We start from the raw sequence: 17,916 nt of genomic DNA, 5'->3' as shown, positions 1-17,916 counted from the left end.
GGCCACCAACCCTCGAGCCTGACCGAGACAAGCCAAACACTATACATTTACGAGCACCTGGCATCCCCACACCTCTGTCGCCGTACCTAATTTAGCACTTGACCCTGCAGCGTTCATTTGTTTTGGCCACAGTGCGGCTGAGATTTGAGACTTGGGTCTCAGACAGGGTCAGGGTTGGCTTCGGAATCTGAGAGCCGTGGGGTGATTCATTATTGCACATGAGTGCGACCCATGGCCACCTGAGAATGTGTCTGCATAACAAGGTAGCCAGTAATACTGCCATGCCGTTCTTCAACGACTTCAACAGTCATGTTTACGTTCTGTTTCAATTCCAGATACAGAAAGTATGCCCGGCCGTTGTGTCTTGTCTATTGACTGATCTTACAAGCACAGGCGGATTATCGCAGTCACTTAGTATGCCATCCCATTAAATCAATCCCCGGCAGGTGCGGTTCCCATGACTCCTCGCCCAAAGAACTCGCTGACCGTACCGAACCGATGCTGACTCCTCGCTAATGCTGCCTTGAATAAATCGTGCTGCTCGGTGCTTTCCAGTTGCTGCCGTCGGATAGCGCGTATCGTGTCATTGCCAGGTTTGCAAAGAGGACATTCGACATTGTCATCTTCATCAATGCCTGCTCCCGGCTTGTTCAGGCATTCTTGATGAAATGAATGTTTACACATGAAATGGACCGTTGGTAGGGTCAGGTTTCGGCTGCAGGATGAGCACCGCCGCGCTTGGAACACTAACGGCTTCGACCCGAGATCGGCAAGTTCGGACTTCTTCGAGGCGGTTTCCGTGCGGTATGAGTCGATCAGACGTCGGTTGGCTTGGATTTCCTTTCGCTCTCTGGAAATATTATCCGAAAGATAGGACTTGACCATACCCATGGTCACGGCGCCTCTCTGCGACAGCACTTTTACTACTTGAAGGGGCGCCATCAGGTTCTCCTGGTCGATCTTGCGGAGCACATTCTGGAGTTCTTCCTTGACCCCTGGCTCTTTCAATACTTCGGCCGACGAAGAGAAATAACCAAGTGCAAGCGGATAGAGCGACGGATCTTTGGAGCCGTATTTTCTGAGTGATGATATAGCGCCGGACGTGTCCTTTGCAGATGTGTACGATCGGAATATGTCGGCATATAAATTCTCCCGTTCGCGCACAAGTGTTGTTCCTGCTGGAAATTTGGAAAGAGATGACAGCAGCAGCACATTGGAAGTATCAATCGATGACTCATCAAGCGATTCTGTTTTGTTATCAGCAATTAGACTGATGGCTTTCACCTGCCACTTTTCCTTCTCTGTATTGTCTGTGGCCGAGTTTGCCGCTTCCAGATACATTTCGAAAAGCGTGGTCGACAAGTCCGAGCTGTCCTCCTTCGACAGGTTCGGTTGGAGTATGAGAGCTTCCAGAAAGGTGATGAATTTAGAGGGGTGAGCGAGAAACGAAGAAAAGGCGCTCCGGGGCCGTGGTACGGTGTAAGCGGCGGGCCGTAGCCCATCAGGCTCTGAAGTCTGATCGCTGTCCGTCTGTTCCCTTGTTGCCGAAGCCGCGACATCTGGAACGGAAGATCGGTTCATGAAGGGTAGGGTCCAAAGGGCCGAGAGACTTTGGAAAGCGCTTCCACCAGTCTGTGCCTGAACCTCCGACACGGCTGGCACATCCTTCTTCGGCGCGTAACGCCCGGTATAGTACTCGATAAAGAGCTTTGTCGTCTCTTCAGGACAATGTTCAATGAGGCTGCGTGCGTACTTCATCAGCACCGGATATGCTGAGCTGGCGTCCAGACGCCAGATATACTGCAACGCTTCAGCGTACTTCCTGGAGTCTTCTATCAAAATGTCGATGACCAACTCATTCTCGCCGTGTTTCGTGGCAAGGTATGCAGCTTGGTCAAAATAGCCTCCCTGACGACACATTGCGATTGCGGTCTCAACATCGAACTTTGCAGTTCCAGGGGCGCGTATAAAGGCGTCCAGTTTTTCTGTATCTTTCAATTTTGCGTAGCAGTTCAAGAGTAATGTCGTATGATCGGCCGTTGCCCTGTCGTGCTCGTGCAATTCTTCGAGGTAATCAATCAAGTTATGTATTCGTTGGGTGTCAAGGAAGCGCCGAATGACCTGCGAGGGCTCGGTATTCTCAATGGCTCTCAGATACTGCTGCATAGCCGTGTCGTAATCGCCCTTCTGATAGAGGTAGTCGCCATACTTTCGGAAAATGATATTTTGTTGGGTTTTGTCGGCCCCGGACTTTTGTGCGAGGTTGATGGCATAGAGGTACAAATGCCGCTCATACAGAATTTCGAGCTTCTGTTGCAGGGGTTTCTCCTGATATCTATACAGCTGCACGGGCTTAGCAAAGGCAGCATTTCGTTGATGTCAGAACCCACCTTGCCATCCACCGTCAGCAGAAATAACTCTTCCCATTCCATGAAAACGTCCTTGACCTGCGTAGGCAAAGACTCATTGTGGGCGATGTACTTGAGGTCGGTGTCAAGTAGGGTGAAAGAAGAGCTGCTGAATAATTGATCAATCTCGTCACCTCCAAGTTTCCTGAAGGTCTTGGATTTGGAAACTTGTGCTACACGTGGTGGACAGACGATAGCAACATACTCCTTGTACATCTTCACAGCCTTCTTTGGGCCTTCGAAGGCATAGCTGGGCCCTCGTCCATTCGGACCATAGTAGTAAATCGCATCTTCTCGAGCAACCACGATGTCTTCACCCTCAACATCTTGTGTCATGCAGCCAACATTACAGCCCCGATTGTCGACAGTTCGGACTGGTTGACCCTGGCCTTTGCCGGATATTATGAGACTGCAAATCTTGGCCGTTGTCGCAATGTATAGTACTTTGACCGGGCCTTGTCTGACTTCCAAGCCTGTCACCGGATCTTCCGACTCAAAGACTGTTCTCTGTCGCGTCCCTCGATCGTGAACAAAATCACCCCGTATGACAGTCACAGATCCATTAGCGAAGCCAACAGCGGCTTGACTCAAGTCATCTAAGACCACCAAGGCCGATACCTGCAAATCTCAGCATTGGGCTAACAACCAAGAGCCAGTGTTCATACGGGGAACTGTCTCCTCCCATTTTGGACCGCAATCGTGCAAAGACACCGAGGGGCTCCCGTCTTCTTCTCCGTCTTGTCCAAAGCCCAAACTTTGAGGAGGGGATCGCTGGACAGGTTTTCGGATATGGTAACGAGGATGGGAGTATTGGGGAGTTGCCTCAAATGGGTGACTGGCGCATCTGCGACGTCTGAGGCTCGAAAGCTCCGGACGACTTTCAGAGCACGAGAGAGAATGCGGACCGAGCCATCGGAGTTTCCAAGAAAGAGAGAGTCGTAACCAGTCGTCAACGAAACAACATCATTCTGTGAATTGCATTAGGCGGTAAAACATTGCACAGAGTCCGTAAACATACATCAAAGACATACGACCCGTCCTCGTCGGCGGGGACAGGCACTTGAGTGACGTTGAAGAAAGGGAATTCTTTCCAGCTCGTGAGCGCCATTGCTTCTCACACTGTGTGTTTACGTATGAACATGAGATTGTCCATCCCAGAGCAGCATCTAAGTTGCAAGGTGGACCGTTGACTAGCTCCGGTGAAGGCAGGAATTCCAAGATGGTAGAGGTACATACTCTATGCTGGTGAGAGCAACGCAGTGTCGATCATGCGATGCACACTCTGCTTTCAGGCGCATATCCGGCGGAGCATTACTACCACCTGCACAACCCGCTAACCAACTTCAATGGCGTCAACATGGTAGTGAGCCAAGTATCGTACTGGGGGACCAACTACCTACATGTAGGTATGTAGTGTCCAGCACAGGTCTGGATGTCTCTTAATGGAGGCCACTGTTCTCAACAAGGCTGATTAGTTGTTACAGAATGTGAAAGATCGTCCGATCATCATCATCATCAAGGGAAGCATATACACAATCATGAAGATCTATTGTTCCCAGCTGAATCTCCGACCTTGATAACTATGCCGTGCCGGTGTTCCTGTGGATTCCTCTTCTCCGGTAGCACCCAGGCCTTCTTCCCGGAACCTGCTTCCAGTACTCGGCGAGCGCGACGGCGGACGTCCATGTAGCTGTGGTACGATGAGAGTATCGTTCTGTAAAGGAATGGTGTGCGGCGCTTGCGAGCCTGCTGTCCCAAGCCCCGAGGTTGCCTCTGGAGACACAGGACTCGGCATACTCCCGGTCTTACCGTTGCTTGACGTCCGGGAGTGTCCACTACTTGCGCCGACTGGGCTGATGCCCTGCTCGCTTGAAAAGCGTGTTCCAAGCCCGCGGCTATCCATGAAGCTGTATGGACTCACACTGCTGCTGAAACGGTTGTTGATGAGTTCGGGAGGTGAGTATGGCGGTACAGGAGACCCAGATAAATCACTGGTAGTTATGTCGTCGTCTTTACACGTCGATCTGCGGTGCTCACGCTCTGCAGGATCCCGGGGGACGTTACCTAACGCGGTGGACCCTCCTGGGCCTCCTGCCTGGCCGTTTGCGAGGAAGCTCGGCGGTACTGGTGCAGCAGGCATTTCGGTGGGCGTATCTCCCGGTAACTCGAACCGAGTAGCTGAATGATCTGCAGGGACTTCGGTGGGATGGCGCTTGTCACCAAGCAGTTCAGACACCGAGATCTTCGACCCTGGCGGACGGTGTAATCTACCAAGAAGACTTCTTCCCTTGGGTTTTTTGCCAGAGACACCATTCTTGGGGACCTTCTTCCTCAGGCAGAACGTCCATATAAGCATCAGGGCTGCTAAAACGCCCACCGCGGTGCCTACCCCGATTCCTGCCTTTGCCCCGGTAGAAAGACCGGATGATTTTGAGGGGTCAGGTCCAGGCCATATGCTGTTATCAGGTCGCGAGATTGACTGGAGGTTGACATTATTGACCGCGTCCAGAGTAAATACCGCTTGCGAGATGGTAAAGTTGTTGCGTTCATAATCCACCATCAAATATGTCTCCTGTAAAAAAGCACGTCCGATGGTATACTGGGTCGAATTAGCCGCTCTTCTCAATGGGAAGTAATTAGTAGGCGGTGACGTAAAGTTAGCGTTTAGATTTGGAAAAGGATAAGATAGCTGGAGATTGAATGCCTCGTACGGCAACGTTAGTTCGATGGCGTCGGAGGATTCAATCAGATCAGTGACGGTGAAACTAAAGGTTAGGTTCCAAGCTGCGAGAGCATCCGGAGATGAACTGTTGTCATCCGGGAAAACATATAGTTGTAGGTTGTCGTCGTAAGTCAGATTGAGTGCGGACGCAATGGAATCACACACTGTTTCTGGAAGCCATAAGAATGGCGTGGAGGAGTCAATCGTGAATAAAGCAGCCTGGGGCCTGGCGAGAAGTGTCTCCGGATTCGATACCCAGTTGGAAGGTAACGAGTCGCCTTGCAAAGGCGAACATGAGACCGATAGCGAAGTTACAGCAACAACGGGCGCATAGTCCGAACTCAGCGAGAATGTAATATTGTTTGGAACGAATCGATTAGCGTCGACTCCTCCAAACGTCAACGAAGCTGGAACGCTCTTGAGTCCTGTTGTGCCTTTTTAGCAGACACAACTTGAGATGAACAGCAACAGAACTTACGATAGTAAGCTCCCGCTGTGTAGCCATAACTGTGACTGGGGATCAAGCTCGCATTCTCCACCAGGCTAGACAAGAGAGGGAGAAAGTTCTCTGTGCCGTCAAATCGTGTTTCCTGGGCCCCGAGACCCAGACTCCCAAGCCAGTAATCAGTTGAATTGACCACTGCAATGATCTGATCAGGAACGGATGCCACATCGTTGAGGTATATGGTGTCCAGACCATAGTACCCAACTCCTGAAGTTTCAAGCTGAGAGTCGAAATTCAGGTCGTAGAAGCCTCTCGGCTGAAATGTAGAAGATCCGTTTGCGTAGAACAGGCCTCCTCTTTTTGACTCGCATGTAGAGGTCCCATCGCAGCCAGCGGGCCCTACCAGCCATGTCTCCTGGCTCAGTGTGCTCGGAAGAACAGACAGCCACTGCTCTGGCGAACCAACGCGGATACTGACGGCAGACCATAGACCATCGTAGCCAAAGAAATCGGTGGTCGTTGTCGCGACAATGGGTTGAGGGGGTGGCCTGGTAGCGCGACAAGGCCGCAGAAGGAGACCAACTGCGATCAAAATGGGGAATTCAATCAACCAAGCGAGGAGCGGTGTTTGAATTGATCTCGCGAAGCGCATCGTGTTGCGAACGGTTGTCGCTGAAAGGCCATTGGCACATTGAGGACTCGTGTTGAACAGTAGGGTTCCGGCGTGGGATGCCTCAACCGAAAGTCGAAGGCGGCGCCCTAGGGCGACAGGGCATCCGACTCGGAAGAGATAGGCACGCAAAGGTGGCCGTGAGTAAAGGTAACGTTATGGACAGAGGAGAGGCGATTATGTTCAAGAATATCAATGCATGTGATTGAGAAGGCAGTAAAGAGAATGAAATAATCGAGAACTTGAACTGCGTGCTGTGCGTGCGTCAATGGGACGCGAGGATAGGGAGGAGACCTCACAATAATACAGTACGTACCTACCTACAGGTACTATCTTAGGGTTCAAATAGCGTGATTCCGGAGCAGGGCTTGCATGTCCGTCCTGCGGCCGCTTTGGCTGGCGATTGAATACAGTCCGGGAGGCGCAGGGACCATCCAACTATGCCCGCGCCCCTCCACTATCCAGCCTGCGCCGTGCTGCGAGCTTTGTGACCAGCATGACCGACTGTTAACGCGGATTTGTAACGGCTCCAATTTCAACAATTTGTTCTGTGTGCCACCCATCCACGGCGTGAGTGGTAGTCATCGTCCAAGTATGCTCTTCCAACAGCACATACCCATATACGCACCGTACTCGCCTAGACAATACTAGTACTAGCTGAGAACGTTCTTGCTGTTCCCTACGTAGATGAATCACTAACCGTACTATCCAGTGTCTACCTTATGTAAAGCAGCAGGCTTCTTCATGAATCATGGCCGAAGTGGGCGGTGGATAATTGCAGGTGAAATTCCGTAAGGACAAGAATGCCGCAAGTGCCTCTCGAGCCTCGTTCTCTTAGTACATCGGTGCTTACATAATGTTCTGGCCAGCTGATGTTGAAGGGAGAGTTTCCTCTACGCACTCGTGCGCTCTACACGCCGAATAGCACAAGACAGAGCCAGTGAGAGAGCAGGGGAAGTTCGAATAACAGAGGCGATAGCACAATTGGTAGTGGTGACTCGCAATGAAGCGCGTGATACATATGGCAATCCATACCTAAAGAGTGGACAAAACATTGATGAGGAGTATCTGTCCGTGATGGCAGTGCTTGACTGCCGATGCTGGGACCCTTGCAGCGGTGACTTTGGCGAAGGTGCAGCGTGTTGACTTAAAGGACAGTCAGGCAAGCGACGGGCTGGTGGGCTGATACCTTCTTAGGTAGGTGATTGGCAGAGGGTTGACAGTGATCCTTCGAATGGGGAAGACGGCTGTTTGTTTTGTCGATGTGTAAGATAGTACTGATAGCGTATGATGTTACCTTCTGCCTTGTCGATGGCGTCCGGAGGTATGTCCCAAAGCTGGCTTGACCGCGACGATGAGAATTGTATATCTGGTTGAAGAATGCCTCAGGAATCCTGAGCACCGGATAAGAAAGGCTGAACTAGATACTACTAAGTACTACTCGATGGAAGTCAGGGCGCTCATCTGCAGCATTCCGTTTTTGGCGGCAGGTCGCTCGTTCCAGATTGATAACTCGACACGCGACGGTCGGGGACACGTAATGGACGCGCCATCCCGGCTTTCAGCTGGGGTGGTAAGCATTTTATTATTGGCCGTACTCTTTGGTGATTAGGGTTCACCGCGAGATAGTACGTACACTAAGGTAGGTACTACGTAGCTACCTTCCCTTAAACAGGCCCTGACACGGGGCCGCCCGGCGCCATGTGGCTGTAGGGGCCTTAGCCGAGGAAGCCTCCGATCAATAGGGTATCTTGCGACATGATTGGTTAAGCTTGAACCTGACCCACTTCAGTCTCTTATAAGCAAGCTAAGGTACGTTTGAAGGGCACTGCGATTTCGGCGAAAGGCTCGTGGAGTAAAGCCAACTCTTTCACTACCTAGGTATCTACAACCGACTGTGTACTCACGAAGCCATACTTTTGAGTTTCCAGTTGAGATGCAGATGCCCCTTTAGATTCAGTGCACCGTATTTTTCTTGACCACACCTCTTGCAAACTCGCCAAAGTTCAGCCCCGACACCAGATCGACCGGTTCATCCAGATTCGGTTGGGTAAACACTGCCAATGTGTTTCTAGCAATTCTGCTTCCAGGTGTGCAGCTCATCGGATTCACTCCCTTCACGAAGTGCGGCACCGCCTTGAATTTCCCTTGTGTGATCAACTCTAGTGCCTCTCCAGTCTGGAATGCCAGACAATCTTCTGGAATAGTAACCTTGTGTACCTTGCCTGAGCGTGATTGGATATATAGTCCTGAAGTCGGATCTGGTGGTGTCGGTAGTTCCAGGAGCTCTGCGGAGGATTCATCAATGAACATAGCGTTGGTCAACCCTGTGAGGCACCCGTGATCAAGGTGAGTTGTACACCAGTAATCGTCTACCCCGTTCTCCTCTTTCTGCGTTTCCTCTGCCATGCTGTCGTTCACTCCATTCGGGTGTCCATTAATCCCCGCATGCTCAATAGGAAAGTAGTGTAAGAGTCTCGCCTTCGTCGTTTGGCTCTGTTTCACCACTCTTTCAAGGTACCCAGCCTCATAACCTTCTATCTCCGCGCTCGCGAATCGATCGCACGCTCGTGCCACAAGCACAGCCGTGTCTATGATCAGACTTATGAGCTTTTCGGCATCGGACCGAAACCCAGGAATGTCGACATCGTTCGGCCATATATTTGCCGCCGTATACTCTTCGAAACCAGGAAACTTCATGCCATCTGCACCATTGAGGGTTGGATCTTGGTAGAAGGCGCAGTTGATATAATAAGAGCCCTTGGATGTGTCGATGGTGCCGGGACTTAGTGTTTCGACTCCGTGGGACCATCCCACCAAATATTTCGCATCCGGGTTCCTGAGACGAAGTAAAGTAGTGGAGGGTAGGGCAGCGAGATGGGAGGCATTGAGCAAAACGCGGCGCCTCAGCTGGAGGAACGCCGGTGAGAGGTCACGGACGACAAGGATACCGAGGGAGTCAGGACCAAATGCTTGCGTTAGAGTTGCAGCAGAGACTGTATTGGATCCGAGGTCGGCGAGGGAGACGGTGACCGGAGTGGCGTGTTTTACAGCCATTGTAGTTACAATAGACGTGTAGATGAGAAACGAGGGGGGAGGCGCCTGCGGTGGAATGTGTGTGGTAGACAGCCGCGTGTGGTAGGAGGTCAAAGCAGAGTAAACTGGGAGATATGAGTTTTGGAACTGGTCTCAGTATCCTGCAATACAAATATACCTGAAGTGAAGAAATTCGGAGTGATGTTTCGCCCAGGGAGTAGGAAAAGGATCTTCATGCTGTGCACATGGTACATTATTGACATACCGGTACCCTGTTACCTTATCGGTGGAGAGTGTTATCCAGAACTCGCGGTCGCCGCGAGGGGCTGGGCGAGAACAGTTGACATTGCTTTGCAAAAAGGGTCTTAAGCCTGAGTGGCTGTCGTATACACTATCAAATTGGCAGTTTCATCACTATCGCTACAAGTTGCGCCATCTTAGAATGCGATGAACTGAGAGTCTTATCGGCGCTTGTGAAGGTGGGGAAGGACCTTATTCTTGGACTATATAGGGGCATATATTTGGCACAATTTTATTGGGTGTCGAATACGACAACCAATAGTAGCATACAGATATGGACCCACTAACCCCGGATAACCCTCAAACCCCGAGAGAGTTCCAACAAGATCTCAACTGGGTAGTAACGATCCTGAAAGCGGACGCACGGATGGTACAGTATTTCTTAGGTGGCCACCCTCTACTATTACGAAGGTTAGCGATTGCTGAGACCCTAGTAATGGCTGGTAATTGTTATCTTTCAACGTTTTGTTATCCTTGCGGGTGGGGCCAGGACAAGATGATATACATAACGCCCTCTCACTGATTCTTATCCTGCCTTGCATGATCCAATGTCCACTCAGTCATCCATTGGAGGTAATTCGGGGTTTCGTCTTCCGCAGACCGCGCTTGACCACCTACCTATGTATTTAATCAAATTGCTACTTCTCGTTCTGCAAGCGTTAACCTGCATCCTATGACCTCGGGTTCTCGAACCGATCAGTCATCCATTTTCTGAAAGTATGGCTTCTACACCACCGCCTGCACCGGCCACTGGTGTGGAGGAAGATGGCCTGTCCATCCCCGTAAGTGCCACCCTGACCACGGCAACGCTATGGAAATATTCTGAAATGTGATTTCCAAGTTCACAGGTCATTGACTTCTCCCTCTTCCTACATGGAGATGAGAGCTCCAAGCAGAGCACCGCCAAGGCAATGCTTAATGCATTTCAGAAAAGCGGGTTCCTCTATCTCTCAAATTCGGGAATCTCGCCAGAAACCGTCAAGACCGTGTTTATTCAGTCAGCCAAGTTCTTTGATCGCCCCGAAGAGGAGAAAGATGCCCTTGCGTGGGACCGGCCGGAGTCAAACAGAGGTTATGTCGCATTTGGACGGGAGAAGGTGACACAAGCTACTGACCCTGAGGAGATCAAACGCCTTCGGGCAAGTAATCCTGACTATAAGGAAACCTTGGAAATCGGTAGAGAAGGTGTCGAAGGATCGCCAAATCACTGGCCCGATTACGATGAACCCGGCAAGGAGTTCACGAAGGTCATGAAAGCATTCCACCTGACGTGCAAAAATCTCCACATCCAGTTCATGCGCGCCATCGCCGTGGGTATGGGATTTCCGGAGACCTTCTTTGATGAATACACCAAGGGCGGAGACAATAACCTACGCTTGCTACACTACCCTCAGCTCCTCAAGTCTGTCTTCAAGGACAACACGGAGGCGGTCAGGGCGGGCCACCATTCGGACTACGGCTCGGTCACTTTGCTATTTCAAGATGCTGTTGGTGGCTTGGAAGTCAAGTCGCCACAGAACACCTGGGTCCGGGCAACGCCCGTCCCCGATACAATTGTGATCAATGCAGGAGACTTACTGGCGAGATGGAGCAATGATACGATCAAAAGCACCAACCATAGGGTCGTGCAACCACCTTGTGAGCCAGAAAGTGACATGTATCCTGAACGATACAGTGTGGCATATTTCTGCAACCCAGACTTTGACAAGCTCATCGAAGCACTGCCGGGGACGTATGCTACTGATGCTGACAAGAAGTACCCAGCGATAAATAGCGGAAACTATCTGACTCAGAGACTGGCGGCTACCTATTGACCTGGCTTCGGGGTCAATAGCTTTTGGTATTGGCTCAAGTTATACATGCTGAGCATGGGAGTACGACGCAAAAGCAGATTTATTCGTATTTTTGATAGCCCCCTCCAATCAATGTAGGCTAGAGACCAGAAGAGAATATGATTCAAGACAATAATACGACTGCAACCTGTAATAAGGGACTCTTGGTCGTGCAACTTTTCCTGTCTACGGGTGTACTGTTAGAAGAAAATCCAGGAACTCCAGGTTACCCAGGCTTGGACTTCTTATCGTATCAGCGTGCTTAATTGGCAAAGATAGACAAGTCACAGCCGTTGAGGGCGAGAAGACTGCGCCAAACTCTTGATCGCATTTCTGTTGAAGCAGGACAAATCGATCTATGTTACTCTTGCAGCGCTACACCTCAGCCCTGGAATGATCGCCTGTGCAGCCGGCAACAGCACATATCTCCGGCAATAGGTCAGTATCAACCCTCAACTCCTTGAAGACGATTTCGCCCTTTTCTTTTGGCATCAGCCTCTGATAGACTTTTACGAACTGATCACCCCCTTTGCTCTGGCCGCCTTCCAGCCAAACCCATCTCGATTCAGGTGGCACAAAGCCATTAGAAAGCCGGCCAAGCTCTTCCAGCAGCACCGCCCCAAGCAGGCCGTCTAGCATATCTCGAAGGTCCCAAGCAACTATTGAACCAGGGATCAGATTCATTGCCTCAATAGCTCTCATGCGAATGTTGTGGTTCCGGCAGAAGCGAATTGTTATAGACAGAGGCAGGATGAGCCCCTCGCCAAGCAAAACCGACGTAGGCCGTCGACAGCACGACGGGTCCTGTATAAGATCAACGCACAGAGCAATTAGTCTGCTGAATTCCTCTTCGAAGCGATCGAACATGAGTTGAGCTCGATCGAGGCAACAGCTGATCATAATTTCAAGCAACAGCCAGTGCACTTGGACGATACGCAGAGCGCTCTTGCCGGCAGCCTCCACTTGTAACCTTTTGGCACAGTCTGCGAGAATATGCTTCCACCTTTGCAGGTGAGACAGTAGCATCTCTTGCTGTAGAGCAATAGAAGGAGGCACATCTGCGGACATGTGCTCTAGTTCGTACCAGATGGACTGTCGGAAAAATATAATGCTGAGTGTGAAGAACCGGCCCCAGCAGGTGAAAAGCTTCGACATCGAGTCACAGCCGGGGTCAGGAAAGTCAAAATTGGTCTCGGTTGTGCAAAAATTGATGGTTTCATGCGGAAACCGGAGCGAGTGTGACAGACGGTGCATGTTTGAAATGGTCGGAAGGACCCATTCCATGTCTCGGAAGGCAGGATCAGGGTCACTTTTCGCAGGCGGGGCATGTTTCGACTGAAAGAGAGGGCTGCGTCCCTCGAGAAGGGGTATGGCTAAGCTGACCAAGGAATGGGCCGTGTCTGGTCTTCCCTGCAACAGTTCAAAGACTACAAGAAGCAGCGTTGTCGTGACGGCTGCCCCTGGCGTCGACCGTACCATGCACTGGATGCGCTGACGGAGTAAGTTGAGAGCCTTTCCATAATGTCGCAAGGCCGCTCTATGATGTTGCTCAGCGACTTTACCGAACGCGAGCATCTGGGACACAGTATTGTGGTCTTCCTCGCCAGAGGAAGGCAAGCCCTCGGACATGGAACGCATGAGTGCCCCAATGGCGAGTACTGAGTGCTGGATGCAATCTTCCTGTAGACATTCACCGCCAACAAGGTGAGACCATATGTTTGTGGTGTAGAACCCCGCTAGGTTGTTCGTCACTTGATGGCGAAAATAGTCAAAGTAGACGCCATGTTCGGTAACCATTCTGGGTAGGAAAGAAACAGTCCGACACAGAGGCATGGAAAGGGAGGGAGAAGAGGGCAGGGACCGAGGCGTCGGAGGAGTTGGGGCAGGTCCGACTCGCGGCGCTATTGGCCTTGAAGAGGTAGGCGACGAGGCTTCAGGCGTAGTCTCGTTGCGTCTTTCATTACGGGCTGCGTAGCCGTCACATTGAAGATTGATGCTCTGGCACCGCATGCAAGAAGGCCTGCGCTCGTCGCATTTAACGTGACGAACCTTACAGGTTCGGCATCCCGTCCGGGTTTTTGGCTTGCCAGCTCGTCGTCTCTTCTCCGAAGTTGTGCTACCATAGGTGCCAGATCTGCGTATGTGTCCAGCAAGTGCTCGGTGGACAAGCATGCTCTGAGGTCTTGGTAAAATCATGGAATGTGAAGGCCCCGGAAGTCCTCCAACCTGGAGCTGAGGAGCAGCTACATCTTCCCTGGGCTCCATTCGCTGCTACGTTTTCAGCGTGGGGCAGGGGCAGTCTTCATTGAGAGAAGAGGAGCTGCATGTCATGAATCCATACCAACCAGGCGTGCAGTACAGATGGAGGCAAGACGCACGCGGTGAAGTCCAGAGTGGGATGGGATCAATAATGAGAAAATCGAGATAGCCGAAGACTAGAGAGTAGGTACTGGTTAAAAGCAGGCGCGGAAGACACCGGGGGAATAAGTGCACCACTGCAGTGTGATAAGCATCTAAGAGGTGAAATCCACTCCAAGCCTTCAATAGATCTCGTCTACCTGATTGGTGGTAGTAGATTCCCGTCGCAAATAGTGGGTCCCACAGAAGCTTACCAGTTAGGGCCAGTGAAGCTCGTTTCCGGTGCGATGGAATAACGTGACCAGAAGGGAAAGACGCCCTACGTGCTACGAGGGCTATTGGCCGAGCTGAACTTGAATGGGCTGTTGTCTCGTTCCGTCCTTCCTTATCTGCCCGATTAGCTATCAGGTTGCTGCTCCACGACCCCTGACGATCTCAAGACGACCTACCACAGTACAGATTAGATTCTCTGATTCCATCACGGCCCTCGTGCTTGTTGCTTTCCGCTTGCTGCGCTAAAATAGTCCATGGAGACACGTAGCCTCCTGATATGTACCTACTATCGCCAAAGGCTCCAGCGTTGGGGACCTGCCCGCTGACACAGCCCGCTATAGCGACCTTTCACATCCCGATAGACCTTTAGGTAGGCAAAGTGGAAATATGCACTCACATTGGCGTAGCGACTGGGACTGTTTGCTGTCTACTCAATCTTACAACTCCCGTACAAAACATATAAGGTATGACAATAGCAGCTTACAGTGACTGCTTTCCAGCTTTCCCTGTGTCGAGATGGCTCAGGTACATGTCAAAACCATCGCCGACGACCCAAAGTACGCTGGGGTGCTGCCAGCGGATTTTCTTCATGGCTACGCGTATGTTTGCTACATTCTAGCTACCAACTTCTCTCATGTTTGCAAACGACCTTCACTTTCCCCCTTTATCTTTTGGAAAAGGGGGTTCCTCGCACTGACATAGGAACCAATAGGTCGGCGGCCTACCAGGTCGAAGGCGGTGCTTCTGATGGTGGTCGAGGACCTGCATCTGGGACATTGCCCTCAAGGACTACCCGGATGACGGTGAAGAGGCTTGTAGATCATACTACTTGTGGAGGGAAGATGTCAAGCTGCTTCAACAGGACAAGGCTCGATCGTATCGTTTCTCCATTTCGTGGTCACGCATTGAGCCCCTGGGTAAGTGTGCTTCATAGCCAGCAGTCATTGCAATGTCGATTACGCGCACAGCACTCACCGGTACGAAATCATCTAGGAGGTAAAAGCGACCCGGTTAATGAAGAAGGGATCAGATATTATGATAACCTGGTAAGCAACACTTTCGTGCAGGCTATATTGGCTGTGGTTTCTAACCTTTAAATACTACGTCTAGATCAATGCGTTGTTGGATGCGAACATTGAACCTACAATAACACTGCTCCATTACGACATCCCGCAAGCACTACAGGACCGCTACAGAGGCTTTGCTGCCGCTGATCCCAGTCAATTGGTGGAGGATTTTGTCGAATATGTTCGCATCTGCTTCGAACGATTTGGTGATCGTGTGAAGCGCTGGCTGACTATCAACGAAGTACATTTACTCCCCTCTCATTTCCTTTGCCAATGGGGATACTCTCCTTTGTTGGTGACCCTCATACTTGACTGACACTGCGAACAACGCACTTAGCCATATATATGGGTAATCCATGTGTCGGACCATGTGAAGGACTGGACGAAAGCCGATTTCATGAGGTAAGTTGAAAGTTGGAGCCTCCCATGGGTTCAACTGCGAAACCTGCTTCAGGAACAGATAGTGACAGATGAATTCCTAGAGTCGGACACAACTCTATACTTACTCATGCCTACGCCGTGGATCTCTACCGCAGCAAATTCCAACCAACACAAGCTGGAGTCATTGGCATTGCTCTAGTGAGATTGTGATTACAGCGTGACTGAGAACAACGCAGCTGATCAAATGCAGAACAATGAGTGGGTAGAGCCCATCGACGATTCTCCAAACGCCATTGCTGCTGCCAAGCTGCCGGTGGCAAGAACATTAGGCTGGGTAAGTTCCTCCGATCCCCGTAAACATACAGACCTTTGCTGACAGATCATCGATATGTGAGTAGTTTGCCGATCCTATATGTGAGTGTACTTATCTTCCCTGTTGACGGATATTCTGAGCCTAAACGAAGAATAAAACAGTCAAGGGAACTCAAACGGTTGGCTGGGAAGCCTGGGGTGAATTGTTCCCGCGCTTCTCAGACGAAGAGATGAAACTAGTCCAGGGCTCTGCGGATTTGTGAGTGTCCTATTGTACCGCGCCACCGTATCTTGGTCTATGGATGAAACGGGCTGATGCCTTTTAATAACAGTTTCTTAATTAACCACTATGGCACCATGTATGCGACCGGCAAGCCGTACACAGAAGCGGACTCCATCGGGTGGCAGACCCTGGATGAGGTGAACAAGACTTGGGTCAAGGACGGCAAGTTGATCGGCAAGCATGGAGAGAATGGCCACCCGCATAGCGGTAGGTGACAAACACCAAGTCCGTGACACTGAGGTGAATCAACACGCTCATGTCGAATCAACTGTCGGCTGGGGCTTCCGCAATCTGCTTGTGCACTGCTAGAATACTTACGCCAAAGATCTCGACATGCCAATCTATGTATACGAGAACGGATTTCCGGTTGAACACGAGGCAGATAAGACCTTGGAGGAAATCATCGATGACAGGGACCGCCAGCAATTCTATTCCGATTATAACCAAGGCTTGTGCGACGCGGTCATCAACCACGGCGCCAAAATACAAGGCTACCACGGCTGGAGTCTGCTGGAGTGAGCCTCGCCTGCCTTTTCCTTTGGCTATGGATGACAATGACTGATGGAAAATCCTCTTAGCAACCTCGAATGAGCTTGTGGCTACGGTCCACGGTTTGGCGTCACCTATGTCGATAAAGCCAATGGTTTCAAGCGAATACCTAAGGATTCAGCCAAGGCAATTGCAAGGATTTGGGAGCATGTTATCTGTAAATCCTGATCATGCCAACACACGGAAAGAATCCGATAGCTGCAGGGCTTCTGCTATCATAGAGCCGAACCACAAGAATGAATTTCTGTTGAACGCTGGCATATCCATGACCACGCTTTCTACGCTAGACACACTTTCGCCATTATCACGATGCTTGAGGACATGCCATCGCGATACGGAGGCACACTTCGCAACCCGTTGTTTCCGTCAATCTACACCAGCCCACGCCACCATCGCATCCATCAGTGGCAGTTGTCAGTTGATATCAAGACTCAGCGCCGGTAGGTCTTCAATGTCTGGATCACCAGCTGATAAAGGGTAGCGGACGGTTGTGTGTGCATCGGAGAGACTGAAATGGCCCGGACTGTGGGGATAGAGCTCTTGATAAGAGAGACTGAACAACTGTATTCTTATCTCTACTTTGATAGAGCGCCATGATACCGGTATTACAGCGTTATCTATCTCATATGCAGCAACGGCCGAAAATATGTCCTGGAACTTTCCTCGTGCGCCGATGTATGGAGGACGTGCGGGTCGCGACCACGACGACCAAGGTAGCCACAGTTTTAATCGATCCCCGAACACTGGCCTGTCTTGTAAGTCTACGTCGATCTCCGTGGCCCATGCGTCCGGAAATGCCCCGTCTAGCAGGTCCATGATATCGAATCTGACTGGTTATCGTATTCATACACCAATCGAAAGCGGATGGGGATTGACCAGCCCGGTTGTTCTCCGCCGCCCGTCGCTTGCCGTCCCTGCTTCTTTTAGTGTTCCCGCCATCCAGACGAGAAGACTATCTCGATTGGCTGCGATGCTAACGGACAACCGAGAGCATACTATCGGATGTCCGACAAGACCCGACTGCCTCCATAGATACTAGAAACCCCATAGATAATGCAAGAGCTCTGCCATAGATAATGTAAGAGCACTAGTGAACCGCATCGTGCTCCAGTCTACGATATCAAAGATGCTTAAAAGCTACAAGTACCTCGTCGCGTCCTTCATGAACGACCTGTACTGACCAAGACAACATATCACTCTACGTCTACTTCTACGTCTGTTTTCGACGATCCAGTCAGCTTGGCCACGATGGCACTCACAGGGGTGTTCGAAGGTACCAC

The 17,916-nt window shown here is 50.9% G+C and overlaps 6 protein-coding genes across 6 annotated transcripts; 2 read left to right on the top strand and 4 right to left on the bottom strand.

Moving 5' to 3' along the window:
* Nucleotides 1-432: 432 nt before the first annotated feature.
* On the bottom strand, nt 433-3,516 carry A1O1_02806 (uncharacterized protein; the record flags this gene model as incomplete). The annotated part of the gene is made up of 4 exons (XM_007723716.1): nt 433-2,343; nt 2,391-3,026; nt 3,074-3,376; nt 3,427-3,516. The coding sequence occupies 4 exons, from the start codon at nt 3,514-3,516 to the stop codon at nt 433-435; spliced, it is 2,940 nt and encodes a 979-aa protein (XP_007721906.1).
* Nucleotides 3,517-3,954: 438 nt separating this feature from the next.
* A1O1_02805 (uncharacterized protein) lies at nt 3,955-6,227 on the bottom strand (the record flags this gene model as incomplete). The annotated part of the gene is made up of 2 exons (XM_007723715.1): nt 3,955-5,555; nt 5,609-6,227. The coding sequence occupies 2 exons, from the start codon at nt 6,225-6,227 to the stop codon at nt 3,955-3,957; spliced, it is 2,220 nt and encodes a 739-aa protein (XP_007721905.1).
* Nucleotides 6,228-8,201: 1,974 nt separating this feature from the next.
* On the bottom strand, nt 8,202-9,302 carry A1O1_02804 (uncharacterized protein; the record flags this gene model as incomplete). The annotated part of the gene is made up of 1 exon (XM_007723714.1): nt 8,202-9,302. The coding sequence occupies one exon, from the start codon at nt 9,300-9,302 to the stop codon at nt 8,202-8,204; it is 1,101 nt and encodes a 366-aa protein (XP_007721904.1).
* Nucleotides 9,303-10,300: 998 nt separating this feature from the next.
* A1O1_02803 (uncharacterized protein) lies at nt 10,301-11,395 on the top strand (the record flags this gene model as incomplete). The annotated part of the gene is made up of 2 exons (XM_007723713.1): nt 10,301-10,363; nt 10,430-11,395. 2 exons carry the CDS (start codon nt 10,301-10,303, stop codon nt 11,393-11,395), a joined length of 1,029 nt encoding a protein of 342 aa, XP_007721903.1.
* Nucleotides 11,396-11,788: 393 nt separating this feature from the next.
* On the bottom strand, nt 11,789-13,210 carry A1O1_02802 (uncharacterized protein; the record flags this gene model as incomplete). Its single annotated transcript, XM_007723712.1, has 1 exon — nt 11,789-13,210. One exon carries the CDS (start codon nt 13,208-13,210, stop codon nt 11,789-11,791), a length of 1,422 nt encoding a protein of 473 aa, XP_007721902.1.
* A 1,350-nt stretch (nt 13,211-14,560) lies between these two features.
* A1O1_02801 (uncharacterized protein) lies at nt 14,561-16,606 on the top strand (the record flags this gene model as incomplete). Its single annotated transcript, XM_007723711.1, has 10 exons — nt 14,561-14,643; nt 14,757-14,961; nt 15,013-15,090; nt 15,155-15,402; nt 15,594-15,690; nt 15,743-15,826; nt 15,891-15,906; nt 15,967-16,063; nt 16,137-16,294; nt 16,413-16,606. The coding sequence occupies 10 exons, from the start codon at nt 14,561-14,563 to the stop codon at nt 16,604-16,606; spliced, it is 1,260 nt and encodes a 419-aa protein (XP_007721901.1).
* Nucleotides 16,607-17,916: the final 1,310 nt, after the last annotated feature.

This window comes from Capronia coronata (assembly GCF_000585585.1).
Source record: "Capronia coronata CBS 617.96 chromosome Unknown acBCG-supercont1.2, whole genome shotgun sequence".
Taxonomy (NCBI): Eukaryota; Fungi; Ascomycota; class Eurotiomycetes; order Chaetothyriales; family Herpotrichiellaceae; genus Capronia; species Capronia coronata.
Note: the sequence above shows the minus strand (reverse complement) of the source record. Positions and strands in the feature narration are given on the sequence as shown.